At 36.0% G+C, this 17,995-nt stretch overlaps 1 protein-coding gene across 1 annotated transcript; it reads right to left on the bottom strand.

Moving 5' to 3' along the window:
• Positions 1–6,953: 6,953 nt before the first annotated feature.
• On the bottom strand, positions 6,954–17,291 carry scamp2 (secretory carrier membrane protein 2). The gene is made up of 9 exons (XM_026366022.1): positions 17,113–17,291; positions 13,081–13,158; positions 12,760–12,837; positions 12,015–12,126; positions 11,376–11,504; positions 10,791–10,950; positions 10,462–10,563; positions 9,072–9,189; positions 6,954–8,406 (listed from the first exon to the last, which is right to left on the bottom strand). The coding sequence occupies exons 1-9, from the start codon at positions 17,167–17,169 to the stop codon at positions 8,257–8,259; spliced, it is 984 nt and encodes a 327-aa protein (XP_026221807.1). The 5' UTR covers positions 17,170–17,291; the 3' UTR covers positions 6,954–8,256.
• Between the last annotated feature and the right edge of the window lie 704 nt (positions 17,292–17,995).

Raw genomic sequence — 17,995 nt, 5'->3', positions numbered from 1 at the left:
GACAACTACCGGTGTGAGCCAGGGGAGGCTCTAGTGGGGGGGGGGGGGGGACGATGGGTGAGGAGGAGGCTGAGAGGTGAGAGGGAGGGGAGGGAGGTGAAGACAAGGGACCGAGCGTGGAACTTCTGAGCTTTCAAAATAAGAGCGTGTGGCATTTAAATAACTTTAAATAAACAATGAACCTGCAGGTTGTTTATTCTTAAGATGAGGAGACATTTCAAGAAGTAACATAAGATAAAGATATATCACATAGTTAATATGTTTTAAATGTATGCTCAGGTTATGGGTAGAAAAGTAGCATAAGGTAGTGTTAAGAGGTGGTTAAGAGTCAAAAAACAGAGGATAATGGCTTTGTTACAGCTCAATGTTCAAAAGGAAAATATAATGAAGCAAAAACACAGAATGACGCAAAAAAAAAAAAGGAAACCCAATATCTAAATAAAAAGCAAACTCAATAAGACAATGACAACAAAGATGAAAATAAATTTAGATAGATAAAGATGGTCTATAATAGTCAAGAGTGGAGTGCAGAGCAATAAACAATATAATAAACATGTCGAATTTCTAACAGGAAATATGGTGCATTTGATGGACTAACATCATAACAAGTCGACAACAATCACTGCCACTATCGGCGACAACATTATTATATTCTTAAATAATAATATTCAAATTAAAGGATTCAATCAATACCTTCAAGTTAACTTAATGTAGCATTTATACACATTTGATTTTATTTAGGTAATTTAGGCTTTTAAAGTGTATTTACAGTAGACTGCAGTGACTAAATGTTAAATGTTTTATTTCCACAGACTGCGCCAGTCAAACCTAGCTAACTAGTAGCCGGTGCTCAGGGGCAAAGCGGATCGACTCACTTTGGAAAATGTGGATCTAAACGTTGCTGGTGCCCCGGCTAAACATTACATCAACCCAGCCAAACAGTAAACAACTGTGGGATTAACATATATATTTTAGGGTGTAATCCGGTGAAGAATAACAAGAGAAAAATACATAGATTTACAAACCACTGCGGTTTTCCTACAGAGGGCTGCGTCACAGAATCACTAGCTTGTTAGCATATAGTCGCCTCTTTTTTTTTAATAGTGAGGGAAGTTTACAAAAGCTAAAATTGGCACATGTATGATCTGCCCTGGTGATTGAAGCAATTAATAAAAATACAAGTACGACATACTGTTTTAAAAAACTTCCAATATTACATTAATCTTACCTTTACGCGGCCTATCCAGGTGTGTTTGCGAGTCATGCTAGCATACAGCTAACCTGTCCCGTAGATTCCTTCTGCTGTTGTGTGGGAAGAGTTTGGGAACACAGGGAAAGATCGTTGCACTAAAGGTGAATTTTGGTTCCATCTTTTTTTTTAAATCATGATCTTTATGACTTGACACATGGTTCTGGAACATTTTTGTGGAAAAAAGGAAATCCGGCACTCCGTTAGCAGTTAATTTAAAGCTAAAGTAGGTAACAAGTGGGGAACATGCAGCTGCTAACAGAGACATCCAACAGTGAACAATTAACCTGCTGTTAATATTAAGGCTTTAAACAACCTAAAAGAGTAAACTCTATTAAGTTAACAGCCACTATTTAATTGGTCTGGAATAAACTGCATTAATTGAAAACACTCCAAGTTTGTGTTCACCTGTTAGCAGACAAAGCTAAAGCTAAAGCTAAAGCAGAAAGGGAATAACAAACTACATCCTCCAGAATGATCTACAGAGTCCAGGAGCTTTAAATGAACACAGATATCTTCATAAATGGAGGATTTATTAAAAGCTACAGTAGAATTTATGTTAACCTGATTAATATACTGTAGAAACTGAGATTCACCTTTATTTTCAACTTAATTTTGTTCCAGAACATACTGTATATCATTAAACACCTTTTCTCTTCAAGTAAATATATTAAATAAAAAAATTAAATTAAGACAAACCTTGATTTTACTTCATTTGTGCTCATGTATGATATATGATACTGACATTTTATGGAAAATATTGGACCCATTTAGCAGGATTTAGAAGTAAAGCAGGATTAGACAACTCACTCACTTCCAACTTAGGATTCAGACGCTGTATGAGTGTTGTCAGTCCAGTGCAGTGAATTTGGAGGACTTATTAAAGTACTCTGTGAAAAATTAGACAGTTTCTTCAGGGTTCAAACATCTTTAAATGCGCGCACACACACACACACACACACATCAGGAGACACAGATAAAGACAGCCAGAGAATACAGAATAGCCTTAAAATAGCCTGTTTCTTCTCCAGAGAAACGCTCCTCGTTCAGCTTTTCTCCTGCTTAACCTTGAGCTCGGCTCATTTCACTGTGTAGCAGAGGGTGTCTCAGCATAAACCGTCAGCACCACACTGAGGCGGTAATAAGGACAGTGAGCCACAACTTTTAGTTTACTGCACTTATCACTGATTTAACACACAGCTGTAGATAAACAGATTCATCCACTTTCAAATCTGTTCTATTTAAAGTTACATTATCGCTGAAGGTAAGGTGTTAAATAGTTATCAATTCCTTTAAATTAGTGTTTATGTCCTTTTCTATGTGCCATATTTTCACTGTGTATCTAGTGCAAATTTCAAATATCCTCAAACTGTCAAGACTGTTTAAAGCCAGCTTATCTGGAATGAAACACATCTGTTGGTAAGTTTACTAACTGAGCATCATAAGTGCTGCGACAGTCAGACGAGACAAAACTAAACAGCGTTCAGTGTGCATACCACAGTTTATGCAGCATATCAATGGAAAGACAACCCAAAGCCTATGGTATCTCTTTGCAGGTCTCTGACAGTGAGTCAGCACTTCACTCCACAGTGCAGCAACACCACAGCCTGCTTCCCTCTAGTGGCAATAAACAAGACTCCACACTCACTGCCAGCTAGAAGATGACGTAAGCTGCAATACATTTACAGTTACAATTACAGTTCACTGTTTTTGATTGGATTGATTGAAGTCACAGTGGTGAAAGAATTTCATCCAATATTCAGTAATATATAGTAACAATTCAAAATATTTCACCTATAGTACAACAGGCATAATATCACACTAAATGTAAAACATAAGATATTTACTTTGCTTTGAAGACTGACTTTAATCGTGAACAAGCTTCTTAAAATATATTGTCGCTTTTAACTCTTTTAATACTTAACTATAACGATTTTATTTTTTATCCTTTTACCACATGTTTATACCAAATATGAAAAAAAAAAACTCTCTACCCTACCATCTCCTGGACAAACAATGTTAAAACACATTGTTTTAGTCCAACAGTATAGATTATTTGTTATGGATGTATTGTTGAACAGAGCTACCAGGCATAGAGCTCCTGAGGTCAGGGGAAACGAGCACCCAGTATGAAGTAAGTGTTAAGATTTAAGAAAACAAACTTAATACACTCAATACAAGTGAGTGTTTAAATTAAATGTAAGGTCTAGGGTTAGTTTCTAAAGTGTAATGGCTTGTACAAATATAATAAGAGTTAAAACAAATGTACCAAAGAACACTGAAAAAATATGAGAATACAATTTTACATGATATACATGTTCCACACTGTGCCTAAATTGATCTAATTACTTGACTGATGACTGGAAACAATTTTAGAGGAACTAAAGTATAATATCTAATTCTGCAATGTGGAAGCAAACCTAGTCCTTCTTGGTCTCGTATTAATAAGTAACACCAACAGAAATCAACGCAGTATAGGAGATTTCATTTCTCACAAACTGTTCTGTTACTTTAACAACTGTTTTGTGCCATTTTTCACATTCATAAACATAAAAACGCCATTTTCAGAATGTAGAGTTGTACAATCAGCCTCAACATTATCACCACCTGCTGGTTTTAATGTGAACAGTATTGTGAACATGCTGACCCTGGTTGACCACAGAATTAAAAGCACTAAGTGAATTCTGTAGCTTATTGTATCGTGTGTGGGTCAGGCTTTGATTTTACTGTTGTTGGTGTGAGTGAAACAGCACAAATACTGTAAGCGCCTGTCTGCTCAGGTAGCCATACTGTCTGGCCCAGTTGTTGGCTGTGTTTGATGGGAAGTGGCTGCTGTTATTTTGAGCTCCAGACTGAGTGACAGACAGTGCCTGGAGAAACACAAGAGAGTGACAGACAGACAGATGGTTGAAGCAGCAGTTTGGGTTTCAGTGCAGATTCCCCACAGGCTGTCTGGGTCACTGCAGAAACAGACTGGTCACAAAAATGATCTTTCCCTCCTCTTTGTGTCTGGTCTCCTCTGTCCTTAAAATAGAGCAAAAGAAAACTGTTAGCACTGTCACTTCACAGCAAGTAGGACCCGGGTTCAAAACGAAATGAGTGGTTGTCTGTTTTTGATTGTCTGCGATGGACTTTCGACCTGTTCATGGTGTACCCCGCCTCTCGCCAAATCACAGCTGGGATAGGCTCCAGTATTTCTGTGATCCTCTAGCAGACAAGTGATTAAGATGATGGCTGGATGGAAATGTTTAAGGAGAAAATGCAGTAGCTGTCATTTTCATTATAATTAAATTAAATCATTAATTATTTTGTCTGCATAATTCCAGAAATTGTACAGATTACAAAACTGATAATTATTGTTAAAATACTGTCAATGAAAATTTATAATTAATAACAGTAGTCAGTAAAAAAGAAATACTGAAGAAGGGCACATTGACTTCATACGGCTGTTACATTAAGAGAAAAGTTCAAGTAAAAATTTCAAACCTCTGAAATTCCACTTATGTTTACAATTTTCCAATACAAAAAATCTTGTACAAAAAAACTGTCTGAATTCACTTTCTTGTTGTTTCTTATTCAATAAACGAATCCTCAATATAATATAAAGCTGAGAACACTTCATCTCCTTACCTTACATCACAACTGATTCAACTTCTGCATTTCCCTCCCAGCCACAAATTCTACTATTGTGTAAGTACTAGCGGACTGAATTAGAGTTGTTTTTTTTTTTGTTTGTTTGTTTTTAAATATAACATGTTTACTGAAAATAGTGACATGTCAAATCACACAAAGCTGCTTGTTACAGGGCAGTACTTAGACTTCCAAAGCATCTCTTCTTGGGACCTGTAACACAATTTAAAAAAGAAGAAATAAACAAAGAAACAATAATTCAATAATTATATAACTGTATTGTGTTTATGCATTGATTTCTTATAGTAAGTAGGTCAATGGACGTTTAACACAACAGTATCATGTTTTGTCATGTGCTGGGAATTAGCCGCTGTGCCACCGAAACCGGAAACGAATGGTGGCTAAATTAGCTTACAGGTGACTAACAGGTCAAATGTCTGTCAAACAGCCCACGGAGTGATAAAAAATACCACGAATTACAAACAGACTTTCAAATGCAAGAAAAGAATAAAAGAGGAAGAGGTGAAAAATATCTGTTTCGGTGTCCGCAGTAGCAATTTAGCTAACCCTCGGTGAACCACCGTTACTGCCGCGTTCACGCTCCCATCGTGCATTGCCTCAAGAACCAGCCAATCACCGAGCTTCTACGAAGGTAAATGGGCGTGGCCATCCAGTGCTTCAGCTTCAACAACAAGTTAGCATAACATGCTAATTGTTAGTAATAGAATCAGAGCTCAATCATGTGGCACATTGTAATTGATTGTTTAATTAGATTAGAAATCTGAGATTACAGTGTTTAAGGGCATTTGCAGTAACCTTTCTGTTTAAGTGGCCCAGTCATTCCACCTGCTACATTATCTGGCTCCTACACTTAGACAAGTCAGTGGGGACAAGTCTTTTGACAAGTCCACTAACTTTAATTATAATAATAATGATAATAACAATGATATATTTCCAAACTAAATCATGCCGCTATGGAGATTTTGTTTTTAGATTTATTTTTAACATTTTCCTTTAGGTAGATTCTTTCAAACACTACAGTATAACAAATATGCTAAAATAAAATGAAATAAGAAAAATACAATTGCAACTTTAAATGGAAGCAAAGCATTTTAATAGATGCAGTATTTCTGCATTCCCGCGACAATACATTCAAAGATGTGTAAATTAATACAAATCTTGTAGTATAAAATGGATTGTGTAATTGAATCTTAAATTAGGCTTTTATGTTTTAAAAAACATCACACAAATGAGTTTTCAAGGGTTTTTTAGGAATGCTAACATTTAATACAGCCAAGCTGATGTGTTGAAACAGTACAAATAAACATATGCATGTTCTCCAATACAAGAAATCACACAGAAACTATACACCGGTAAACAAATAATTTAGAGATTGGTGGCAGTTAAAGAGGGGGAAGGAAGACATCTGAGAAGTGAAATGCTAATAAAGGAGTGAAATGACAAAAGGTTCATCAGTTAAGACATGTTTTTTGTGTTTATCTCATACAAAACTGTTTCAGATCTTTAACAAAACCTGACATAAAACAAAGACACCTAAATCACTAACATAAAAAATCACCCTCATAAATGAATAGATAGTTCAGGTCCAGACTTTGACTAGGCCACTAAAATGTCAATTGTATTTGTTTTAATCCATCTAAAGGTCCATTTACTCCTATGCTTGGGATCATTGCCTTGCTGCACAACCAGTTGAGTCCGAGCTTCTCTTTTAAGATTCACAGGTAAAGAGCAGAATTCATGTTTCCCTAAATTATGCCAAGTTGTTCTAGTCCTGATGCAGCAGGTAGAAATGACAAATCGGATGCACATCAGAGAAGGCTGGAATTCACATCTGCTGGCATTTACAGTGCCATGAATACTGAAAAAAAAATCTTAAATACACTTTTTTTATTTTGGTAAATTTCCACATCAAAATTATGCCCTTAAAAACTGATTTGATAAATAAACCATCAGTCCTCTAGCATTTACAGTTCAAGTTCAATTAATACAAAAACCCTTAGACTGGATCAACAGAGCCCATACAAGAAACCTCTATTCATTAGTGTCAGTCTACTTGAAGTCAATTCATTTATTTTACTGGCAAAATTTACATGTTAGTCAGTGTTCCTTTGGTTTAGAAACATTATGGCTTAGAAACATCTCTGATTAAGACAGTGTTCAAAGATGATGCAGTTGAAGCTGCTGAAGAAAAATCTACAGTATGATACCGATAAGCAGAAAAATATATCAGTTTGATACTTTTAGCAAAAAAATTCACCCAAAAGTGAAACAATAAATTCTCTAAATTCTTGTTATATTCCAAATTAAAGTTGATTTAAATTAGCTGTGTACAAGCATGGACTTAATTGAAACGTAACACTTAGATGTGATCTTGAAGTAGGAACCATCCTGGAGCAGAATCAGGAACGTGTTCACAATAAAACATTTCCATCAGCTTCCTAATACCACAGTGGTTCTTCAAAATTGTCAAAAGCTATATTTTGATTCCAGAAAGAAATTAGAGTCACATTTGAAAAACGTTGTGAAACAGACAACACAATATTGCAATCTGGACATGATGGAGAGACAATGAGAAATAATAATTTTAATAAATGATCCCAGGTTCAAATGAAAGGTTCCAAAAAAATCTAAGGAAAAAAAAGTAAGTAACTACATGATTTATCTGTTAAATACTACTTCTTGCTGTGCTGAAATTTGCAGAACACAAAAAAGGGATCTCCAGACTGTGTTCAACAACAAAGAGAAATGCAGAAAAAAAATGTCAATCAATGACGAACACAAACACCTCATCACTTATTTATATTACAGGATCAGGATATGCAGTGTGTGCAGCGTATCAGTAGACACACACACACACAGTCACACAGTCACACATTACACTGAAGAGCAATGCCAAAAAGTGCACTCAAAATGTACAAAGCCAGCAATCAGTCAACTTCATTCATGCTTTTTATGTATAAATGCACTGGATGTGGGACTTCCCCCTCAACTGCTTTTAGACACAGACAGAGCAAGGCAGAGTCACTCTGAAGGAACCGCACTCAATGTTAAAAGCTAAATTAACGTGGGGAGATACACGTGCATTAATGGTGAAAGGAGGAAGGCTAAAAATATAGCCTCACCTGGCTCAAGGTCTACACATTATATGGTTAGACTGTTATTTTGCAGCCGCTGGATGAAAAAAAAAAAAAAGGTTCCCAGACTACCAATAACTTCCAGGAAGAATGACTGCTACTTTGATGTCAACCAGCAAGTTCTCAATTACCTAATTCAATATTAGTAGATTTTGCCATCTAGACCTGACAACATATAGACCTTGGCCTGTTGATTTGAGCTTAGTTTAGCTCAGTGTACCCTTAGTTGTTTCCTTGGAAGGCTCCTTGGGCTGCAGAAGATGCTGCACTTGAGGCAGCTGTTTGGAAGGTCTTACTGGTGAAAACACCCTGTGAGAATTCCTGCTGGGCCTTTTGGAAACTGGCCCCAGTCCGGCGGTACATGCTGTGGACCTGAGGAGGTAGAAATTGTGATCAAATTTGCTGTTCAGGGTCACAATGATGAGAGATGGTGACACATAGAATACCTTTACCTCTAAAATATCTTTATATCTGGAATTACAGAGGGCACAATGTACTGGACAAATGTACGCATTCAAAAATTATGATGAAACAAGATGAAGAAGATGAGACCAGGTGAGAAAGAACGAAAGAAAGAATGATAAAAGGAAAGGAAGATTAAATAGGTAGGATGGAAGTAACAATAATATAAGAAACAAACAAACAAAGAAAAGAAGAAACAAAGAAAGGAAAGAAGTAAGGAAACTATGGAAATAGCTATAGAGGAAATGAATAAAAGAAGTAAAGGAAACAATGAAGGAATGCCACGACAGTCAAAAACCACAGTCAAGTCCTGTAATAATAAGTTATACTTAATAACTACTATTACTTAATACAATTTTCTTTACATTTTGGCAAAAAATGTTTCACTGAAAGCTTAAAGCTGACAGAAGAAAACCGACCATTTCCCATCCCTATTATCCCTCTTACCTCTGAGATCCGAATGCAAACAGCAATTTTAGGGTCATGGTCAAAACATTCAAAAATTAAAGTTTATAAAATAAACAAACTAACTCTAATCCAGATTAATCCAGGGACACAGCCTCACAATATCTTACCATCTTAAGCAGGATGACAGACAGGACGGCACACATGGTGAAGAGGATAGCCACTATTATCATGATGGCTCCCACTGCTTGGTTTGTGCTGATGACAGTGAAAGCAGTGATCCAACCACTGGAATCAACAAACATCATTAAGTTTTAGCTGATCTCATGAACAGCAGTAGTTAAACTGGTTATCCTCAACTGTAAGGAAACAATTATATACAGTTACGTAGTGTACAGTAATCGCCAATGGAGTCAGGTTAAATATAGGGAGAGAAGAAGAATGTGTTGAAGAAGCAGAGAGAAAAACTGAGAAGAAGAAGAAGGCTGCAAATAAAAGGACTGAACATAATACACGTGGTATTGTTATAACATGATTGCATGCTCTAAAAATAACAGATACTGTACCACTGCAAGTAAAACCCTTCGTTGTTTTAAAAATATAAAATGCTGCTGCTTTCTGATTTGTATCTATCTCCACAGGAACAGCTCACCACTGCTCACAGCTCTAAAGTTAATTAAACATTATATTGAATATCATTTAAGTATTCACTTCCACCATGGTACTCAGTGCATATAGGCATATTTATGTATTTTACCATTTTTCAACCTCTACTCTTTTTTTATGAGGTACTTTACCTGGTAAAATAAGCATTTGCACAAACATTGACAATGCTGAATCACTTTAAAAACAGGTTAAAACAGTCTGCATTAATTTACTATTAGTTTTGTTTCTTTTTATTCTGCATAAGTTTGCAAGAAGAGTAAGACCAGTGTTTAAAAATGATTCTGCATAAGTGAGTTTAAAAAAGTGAGTTGAAGTACAGTTCAACAGCCTGAAGGCAAAGTTTGTAACAAGATTAAAATCTGACTCATGCTGTACAGCAGCATGTTTTATTCTGTGTTGATTTACTTAGTTCTGAAACAAAATTACTCTATGAGAACAAATCAATAAGAGAACAGAGAGGGCAGCAGAGCAGCAGAGCGCAGAAGAGACAATGAGCAGCAGAAACTTACAGAGTTACCAGCAGACTAGAGGCTGAAGGATGGAAAGTCTCTGTCAGAAGAGATGGAAGAATGCAGAACATGAGAAAAAGAGAAAAGTGAGAAAGCAGCAGCTTATAGGCCACCGGACTGGTAGTAATTCAGATACTGAAGCTAGGAACCACAACTACACAGAGGACTTCTTTAAATCAGTTGGGAGGAATGTTAAAATCAACTATACATCCTGGTGATTTGTCACTAACATGGTCAGATAAGATATTACTCAATTACAATGCACCAGTTTAAACATGAATGCATCTACATTAAGTACATTTTATCTTATATTCTAACAAAGTGTTGATTAGAAACCTGTTTTGTTTATCCATAAACAAAATGTAACATACAGCATGTGACTCACCTGTTGCCCCACTTGGGGATGCCTACAGCCTGGATGATAAAAATCACCACTTGGCAGAAAAACACAAAGAAGAAGAAGAAGAAACTGAAGGAGCTGTCGGACCTAAAAATTTGAAAACAACACACACAAAATAAATTTCACTCAAAATATTGGAAAATGCCATTAAATAACTTGGTATGCATTACAGGTGAGTGTTTGCTATTGGAAACACAGCAGTTATAATTAGAGTATATTAGTGTGCTGTATTATTTCATCTTGAAGAAACAGGTATAGTGAGTATTATACTCTATTATTTTAGAGTATTTAACAGAGACAATGGGTTGACTCACTTGAATGCCTTGTAGACAGGCCTGTACCAGCAGAGGAAGGAGCAGGGAGTGAAGAGGATGAGCCAGAGAATAGAGAGTCCAAAATCCACACCATAGCTTGAATTAGTGGTGAAGCCAGCAAGACATGCCAACAAGTTGAGGAACAGAGTTACACAGTTGACTGGAGGAACAGTGGAGAAAGAAAGAAAAAAAAAAGAGTCAGCAACAGAGAGTTGATCATCTTCACAGAAACATTTGAGTTACAACTTGTGCAAATACTGATTAACTTAATTGTTACTTCATGCTTCAAAACATAATAACAAACGTTTGTGCTAAAACTGGAGATTAACTAACGACAAGAAAATATCCTAATTGAAACTTTCAATATAAAGTCAGTGAGACTAAGAAGAGACAGAAAACATCAATCTCAGTGAACAAATGACATATTTTTAAGAGTGTTTAAATGCGGCACTGTTATTATAAAATGTCAACATTTATACATGGCCAAAAGGTTTATACATACAAAGAAAATTAGATTTAGATTTGAATTTCTGTCTCCATTGCAGCCTTGAGGCATTCATGCACCTATTATCTTAATGTACTTACACATCCAGAGATAATACATCATCTTGCAGACTCTCTGGTACTGCGGGGGGATTTCCTCTGAGAAGTCCTGATAGAAACATGGTCTGATTGGGAAGCTTTTGGGAAGTGGAGGCCAGTTGTTTTCCTTACCTGTCGAAACAAAGACAACAGGGAATCTGTAGTTATTTTTCAAATAGTGACGCCATCATCCATCAAATGAATATCAAGTAGCACTCCTATTTCTGCTATTGGCCAAAGAAAGAGTAAATTATATTCATTCCTTTAACCAACTTTAACTAAGAAGTGTGACCACAATTTAATAATTTTAATTAATCCTGTTTAAGGGTTCAGTGGAGGCTGTAATTTTCAATGCAGCTCTACATTTATTCTATGTAAGTGTCAAATTAAAATGAAGGGTGATATAATATCTGTAATTATCCAAGGACACTTTTTGCCTGGTTTTTTGGGAGGGGCACACGATCGTTTGCAGACTTGTTAATATGGATATCAGAGGATTTTTTACAGCCTCTGTGCAAGGATGTAATGTTTCACGTAGTGAATTTTATACTTCTTCTTTAATACAATGCACAGCTTTTATGTCTCAGTGAGTTGTGCTTCTTCTGATTCTACTGCAGGGAGGAGAGGTTTGCTTTTAATCACCTGTCGTGCCCCTGCTCTGTAGCTCTTGCTCTCTGCGGTCCAGCTCGGCAGCTTTCCTCTCCAGCTCCTCCTGCTGCCTCAGCAGGTTGGCCTGAGCTGCAGCAGCAGTAGCCTGAATAAGAACAGTCAGAAACACTTTAATCAACAGTGAATGTGCAGGAATTTATCTGGGTTATATTAGCTTTCAGTAGTTTCACATTACATACAGAGACAACAGGATCTTTCACAGACAGTCAAGACAACTATGCAAAATAACACAGAGAACATTGCAACCAGGATTATGTTTTCAATATTTTTCCTGTTTAAATAGTGGAGAGTCAGTTGGTGCTAGCAGGGCATACCTGCATGTTGTTGCATGTTTACTTACATGCCACAGATTCTGTGATACATATTCACCATCATCATATCTAAGGTTTGACCTGGCAGAAAGGTTGAGGATCTGTATCATGAATATTTATGAGACTGCCACTGGAACAAGGAGGCTCATTACAATATTGTGTAAACCAAGTAGATGTTGGCGTAGGCTCCAAACATCCTCAAGTAACACTTGCTATCAGAGGACACAGTGCAGGAGCCTGAACAGCTAGGTCTCTAACTACATCAAGTTACTATTATAGTAGCAATAAAATATACAGTATATGGCACTGGAATCATGGTGTACGGTTCTTCCGTATACTTAAATTAAGTATTTTTTTAGCTGTGGCAGATAAATGTAACAGCATGTATTCAGAAATATGTGGTCTACCTGAGGACTGGGCTCTGTAGATGGCTGTAATACAGCAGGCTGATAGGGAGAGGTGGAGGCTGGAGTGCTATGACCATCCTGAAAAGTAATAAGGAGAGTAAGAGCAAGCAGGGAACAAGAGAACAAAATCAAATAACTGTGAAAAAAACCAATACAAATGGCACAAAAAGACAAAGTGGGGTTGGTAAAAAGAGAGTATAAGAAGATAAAACAAGATGAAGCAACATGAAAACTAAGAGAAGAAAGATAAACTAAAAATGGGAGAAGACATGAGAGAATGAGGAGAAGAACATGAAGAAAATGATCTTTGAAGTGTCTCACTGTGGTACGGGCAGGGAACAGGTTGTACTGGTCAACTGGTTCTATGCTGGAGTTGGTCACTTGTGTGACAGAAGGATCCTGGAAAACAACAAAACGTGCGTCACCAATCATGAACGCCACAAATGCATCTACATAAATAAGATCAACAAGAAAGGTTTTGTCTCTTGGTTAATTACAGGTGCAGCGTCTCTGACCGTAACATCAGTGGAGATGCAGAACTGCATTTCTTGGCACTTAAATGCATAAAACTATTTTATAAGATCTGTAGGACTGACCACACTCCAACCTTGTCTTGATATTTGATCTCTCTTTGATCTTTAGATGAACTTTTATTTCCTGAAACAGCACAGACTCTAAACCTGGTTTTACAAAGTCATAAAACAATGTACAACAACATCAAGCTAGTGAATCATTACCTGGGGAGAGCTCATTTCTCAACGGGAGTCATTGGTAAACATTAACTGACTCTAATTGGTTCTGTATGATGTAAAACCTAAATATTAGTTCAACTGTTCCTAACTGATATGAGAGGCTGCCAACAGACTTTACATTTACATATTGATTTAAAAGGCTTTGGCCCTGGATAATTCCAAGACTAAATAAAAACCCTCCTATTACTGTAACTAAACTACTGCATGATTTACTGGATTTTTACACTATTTGCCATGTGTTTGTTCTTAGTGGCATTTGGTTTTTGGAGGAAACTAACTGAAAATCACCATCAAAAGAAATAATTGTATTTAATATGTTTCCACTATTAATTGATCAAATGAAATAAATTGTAAATAATGTTGATAGTTTTTATGTCCTTTCTTAAGAAAAGATGCCACAATGCTTCTGTTTTACAGTAAAATGAACATTTTGTGGTTTTGGTCTGTTTGTTGCACAAAACAGGACATCTGATGTCACTGTGGGCAGTGGATAATTGTGTTTGATGTTTTATGCTATGTATGGCAATTTAGAGACTAAATTAATATAGAAACAAACACTGATTAATTGACAACTGCAATAATAATTGGCTGGGACATTAAGGTCAGTGCAGCTTGTAGATCCCACAAAGACTGTGGGACAAAGACTAGTTTTTTCTGAATAAATGTGAATTTTCCCTGTCAAGGCTTAAGAACAAGGACCTCACATGATAACCTAACACGTAACACATTGGTCATGTGATTTAAAGTGTGACCTCATTCACTGTTATCTGCACTTGACACACCTGCACACATTCCCAACAGGAAACACAGGACGTCTGAAGAGTTTCACCCTTTAACACTTGGCATTATGAGGAAAAAATAGCATCTGATCACATGGCAGATGTTTTAAAATCTGCTGACTGCGGCTTATGGAAATATTCAAAACATATGCAAGTGTACGGGTGTGTATGTATGTGTGTGTGTGTTGACGATATGTAAAGGCTAGAAAAATATTCTGTTGGGTCTGAAGAACAGCTTGTGTTATTTGATTAAACAGTTCCTATGACACTATGACTAAGTACTAAGCTGGGACCAGTCGAAGCAAGTTAACATTTTTAAAAAACACCCACACCTTATCTAAATTAAATCTGGGATAAAATCAGCGTTAACTCCTGATCTTATCGTTTCTATACATGGAAACAGCACGTTCTTTGACGGCTTTTGGTTGCTTAGGAGTGGCCCCATTGAAGATCCCTACTAAATAGGCTTAAGTTAAAAGCTAGAACTTTTAAAAGCACCGTCAAAACAATATACTGTGCATGAGAGTGGGAAGAACCACCATGTTTAACAGGACAGTTTTCAGTGTTATTATACTGAAAATTCCTTCAAACGTTTTTGACGATTTGAATGTAATCACAGACTACAGGCCTCTATGAATATAAAATGATCTCCACCACAGCACAGACAACATATCCATCCTGCTACTAGATTATTTATTCACCCGCTTCCACGCCCAGCAAACAAACAGTGGTCTCCACTAATGTCACAGCCATTGTGCACCTGAGATAATAAAGTGTGACTGTGCAGTACTGTAAAGTGAGTGCGTCATGTAATCTCAGTGTAATCATACATGTTTTCACAAACTCGTTCTTATAACTATGGAAATAAACTTGTTGCCAGTCTATTAGGCAGAGCAACAAAGTCAGTCTACTACAATAATCCTGATGTGAATTCTACCTAAATGAAAGTTGAAACTGTTTTAGAGAAATAATGATTCATGTTTGATCATTTTAGAGGCCACAGGTGCTGATGGATTTCTTTACAATATACTGAAAAGTAGTTATAGAAAGTCATATAAATACAATTCATCTTTTGTGTTGCATGTCGACCCTTCCTACATTTCTGAGGAAGGTTCTTGTGACCCAAATAACATGCCTTTAAAACTGTTATTAGAGCACAGCAACAAAAAAAGGAGATGTGGCCATTACCTTTTTATTTTTAATTCAACATTACCTACATAATAACAAATTGAAGACATAAAAAATCTAGATTGTTAAATGATGAAATGTAGTTATGTACCAATATGTGGTGTTTGAATATGAAATATTTTACAAAAACTTGGAAAAGAAGATCCAACATAAAGAAGTAGGGAGTGTAGGTTCCAGAGTTTTTGGAGCTTGGCTCATGTTAAAGATGAAAGACAGAATATCGCCCATGTTAATCCTATGTAAGCAATAATAAAATGGCATGCCAGTCATCTTAGATTTACGAAGAGTAGAGCTATAAGGATCAGTTGACGAATGAGTTAGTTGAGCACCAGAAGATTATTCAATATTTAGATAATCATGAAAACACTTCTACCTTGGGAAATGTAAAGAATTCTTTGTCATATTTGACTTTTAACTTATACGTTTTTTAAAACGCTTCTTTTTTTAGACTGAGATTTATGGAATGTAGTAAGTGGTAAAAGTAACTAGGTACATTTACTTCTACTACTACTTGTTAGTTTATTAACAGAGGCAGGAACTCAGGAACTCAGGTGAGTTCCTTCACCAGAGTATTTCCATTTTATGCAACCTTCTTCTAGTACACTACAATACAGTGGCATATTTCCCACTCTTCAGTGGAAAAAACACGTTTTACCTCTAATATTAAATTGACAAATACAATTACTAGCTCCTTACATTAAGCTTTTAAATGATTTTACATTTTAAAGAAGACCTATAAGATCTTAATAATAACCTATAAGAAGACCTATAAGATACCTTCTTAAAATACAATGCATCATTAAAGATTCAATCTGTGGTTTAAAAGTGCTTTGACATGTGACAAGTTAAAATAGTTCAGTCCCATTACCACTTAGGAGTTCCTACAGTACAGTGATTTCCCCTTTAAACTTACATCACTGCATTTCAGTAACAATACAGATGATCCACTTTTTTTACGCACACACACAAAGTGCAAAAACTGAAAACTGAATCTATATCCTACTATCTATTTTTGTGTTTTGTTTTTTTTTTACCTGTTTTTACACAAATCCTTATGACTCCAACTGCAGGTAATTCTATATCCATCATAATCTGCTACAACAGTAAAATACTGCTTTATACACTGATCCATCAATATTAACACCTAACCATGTCGGAATGAGACACCTCACAGTAACATGCGACAGGTTACTGCATCAAAGTACTTTCACTTTTAGTACATTTACTCATAATATTGAACAGTGGGATACTTTTGCTTATGCAGAATTTTGAAAGCAGTGATGGGCTACTGATATGTTTCTTAAAGTACTTTTTCCACCACTAAATGTAGGTAACGTTACAGGATTTTATGCCTCTGTAATAATAAATAAAATAAGAATTGAAACACATTCCCACTTGGCGAAAGTTTTAACTTCCTGCAACTAAACTCAAAAGAAACTCCGCCTTCTTTTCTAACACAGCTTGCTGATTGGTTGCAGGTCTGTCAGTCATGTCTTCTTTGACAAATGGCTGTCACGATAGCAGAATTAGATCCCTCCCCAACATCCACCCAACTAGTTTCCTTCTAACGAATGATCTGTCAGCAACTGTTGCTTACCAACTACTTAACAAAATCTAGAAAACTACACACTTACATTGAAAGGGTTGTCGTTGGCAGGATCTGAGAACGGGTTGACATCAAATCCCGACATTCTGGAAACACCGCAGGCTGCTTTATCCTCTCTGAAAGGGTAATAAACAACAAACTGTGCTCTGTCGCTTCAGTTGCTTCTTCTAACCACTTCCTCGAATGAAGTTGACAGCGCAGGCGCACTGAGACAGCTGGACAGTGACGTGTACGTCAGTTGACACATCTACGTTCACGACGCAAAAGAGCGCCACCCGTGGATTTATAGTTCAAAACGAAAAAGAAAAACTTGTCATTTTTGTCTTACGAGTTGGAAATGATGTTCTAAAATGCTCTAAATAACTCATGTGACGAAAAAACCTTAAAAAAAAAAACGTTAAATGATATAAAAAAAGCAGGGTTCTCGTGAAGGGGTACATATGAGGAACGTGGTTGCCAAGCAACAAGTCAGTTCTTAGGTACGTCAAGGTGAAGGTTAAAGACATTAAAAGTCTTTTTGTTTGTTTTAAGATTATTATTATTATTATTACGTTACTAACTTATTAACTAGAAGCAAAATGGCAAAAGTAATACATTTTTGTTTGTTTGTTTTTTTCATGCTTTACATCAACCTGACAGATGGAAATTACAATAAATGTACACATATTAAAATATATGTATTAATATGCATAAACATATAAACTATGTTTAAAACGAAAACGTATATATGTTTTTAGAATTTCATTTTAATTTATTTATTTTTATTTCCAACATGCAGATTTACAACGAAAATATACAGTAAAAACACAGAACATAAACAAAAGTATAAAGTGCTAAAATGCCACACTGTTTTTATTACTAAAATCAGTTATAAAATTATAAAAGACTATTAAAAGGTTTTGTTTTATTTA

This window comes from Anabas testudineus, chromosome 6 (genome assembly GCF_900324465.2).
Source record: "Anabas testudineus chromosome 6, fAnaTes1.2, whole genome shotgun sequence".
In the NCBI taxonomy this organism is placed as follows: Eukaryota; Metazoa; Chordata; class Actinopteri; order Anabantiformes; family Anabantidae; genus Anabas; species Anabas testudineus.
Note: the sequence above shows the minus strand (reverse complement) of the source record. Positions and strands in the feature narration are given on the sequence as shown.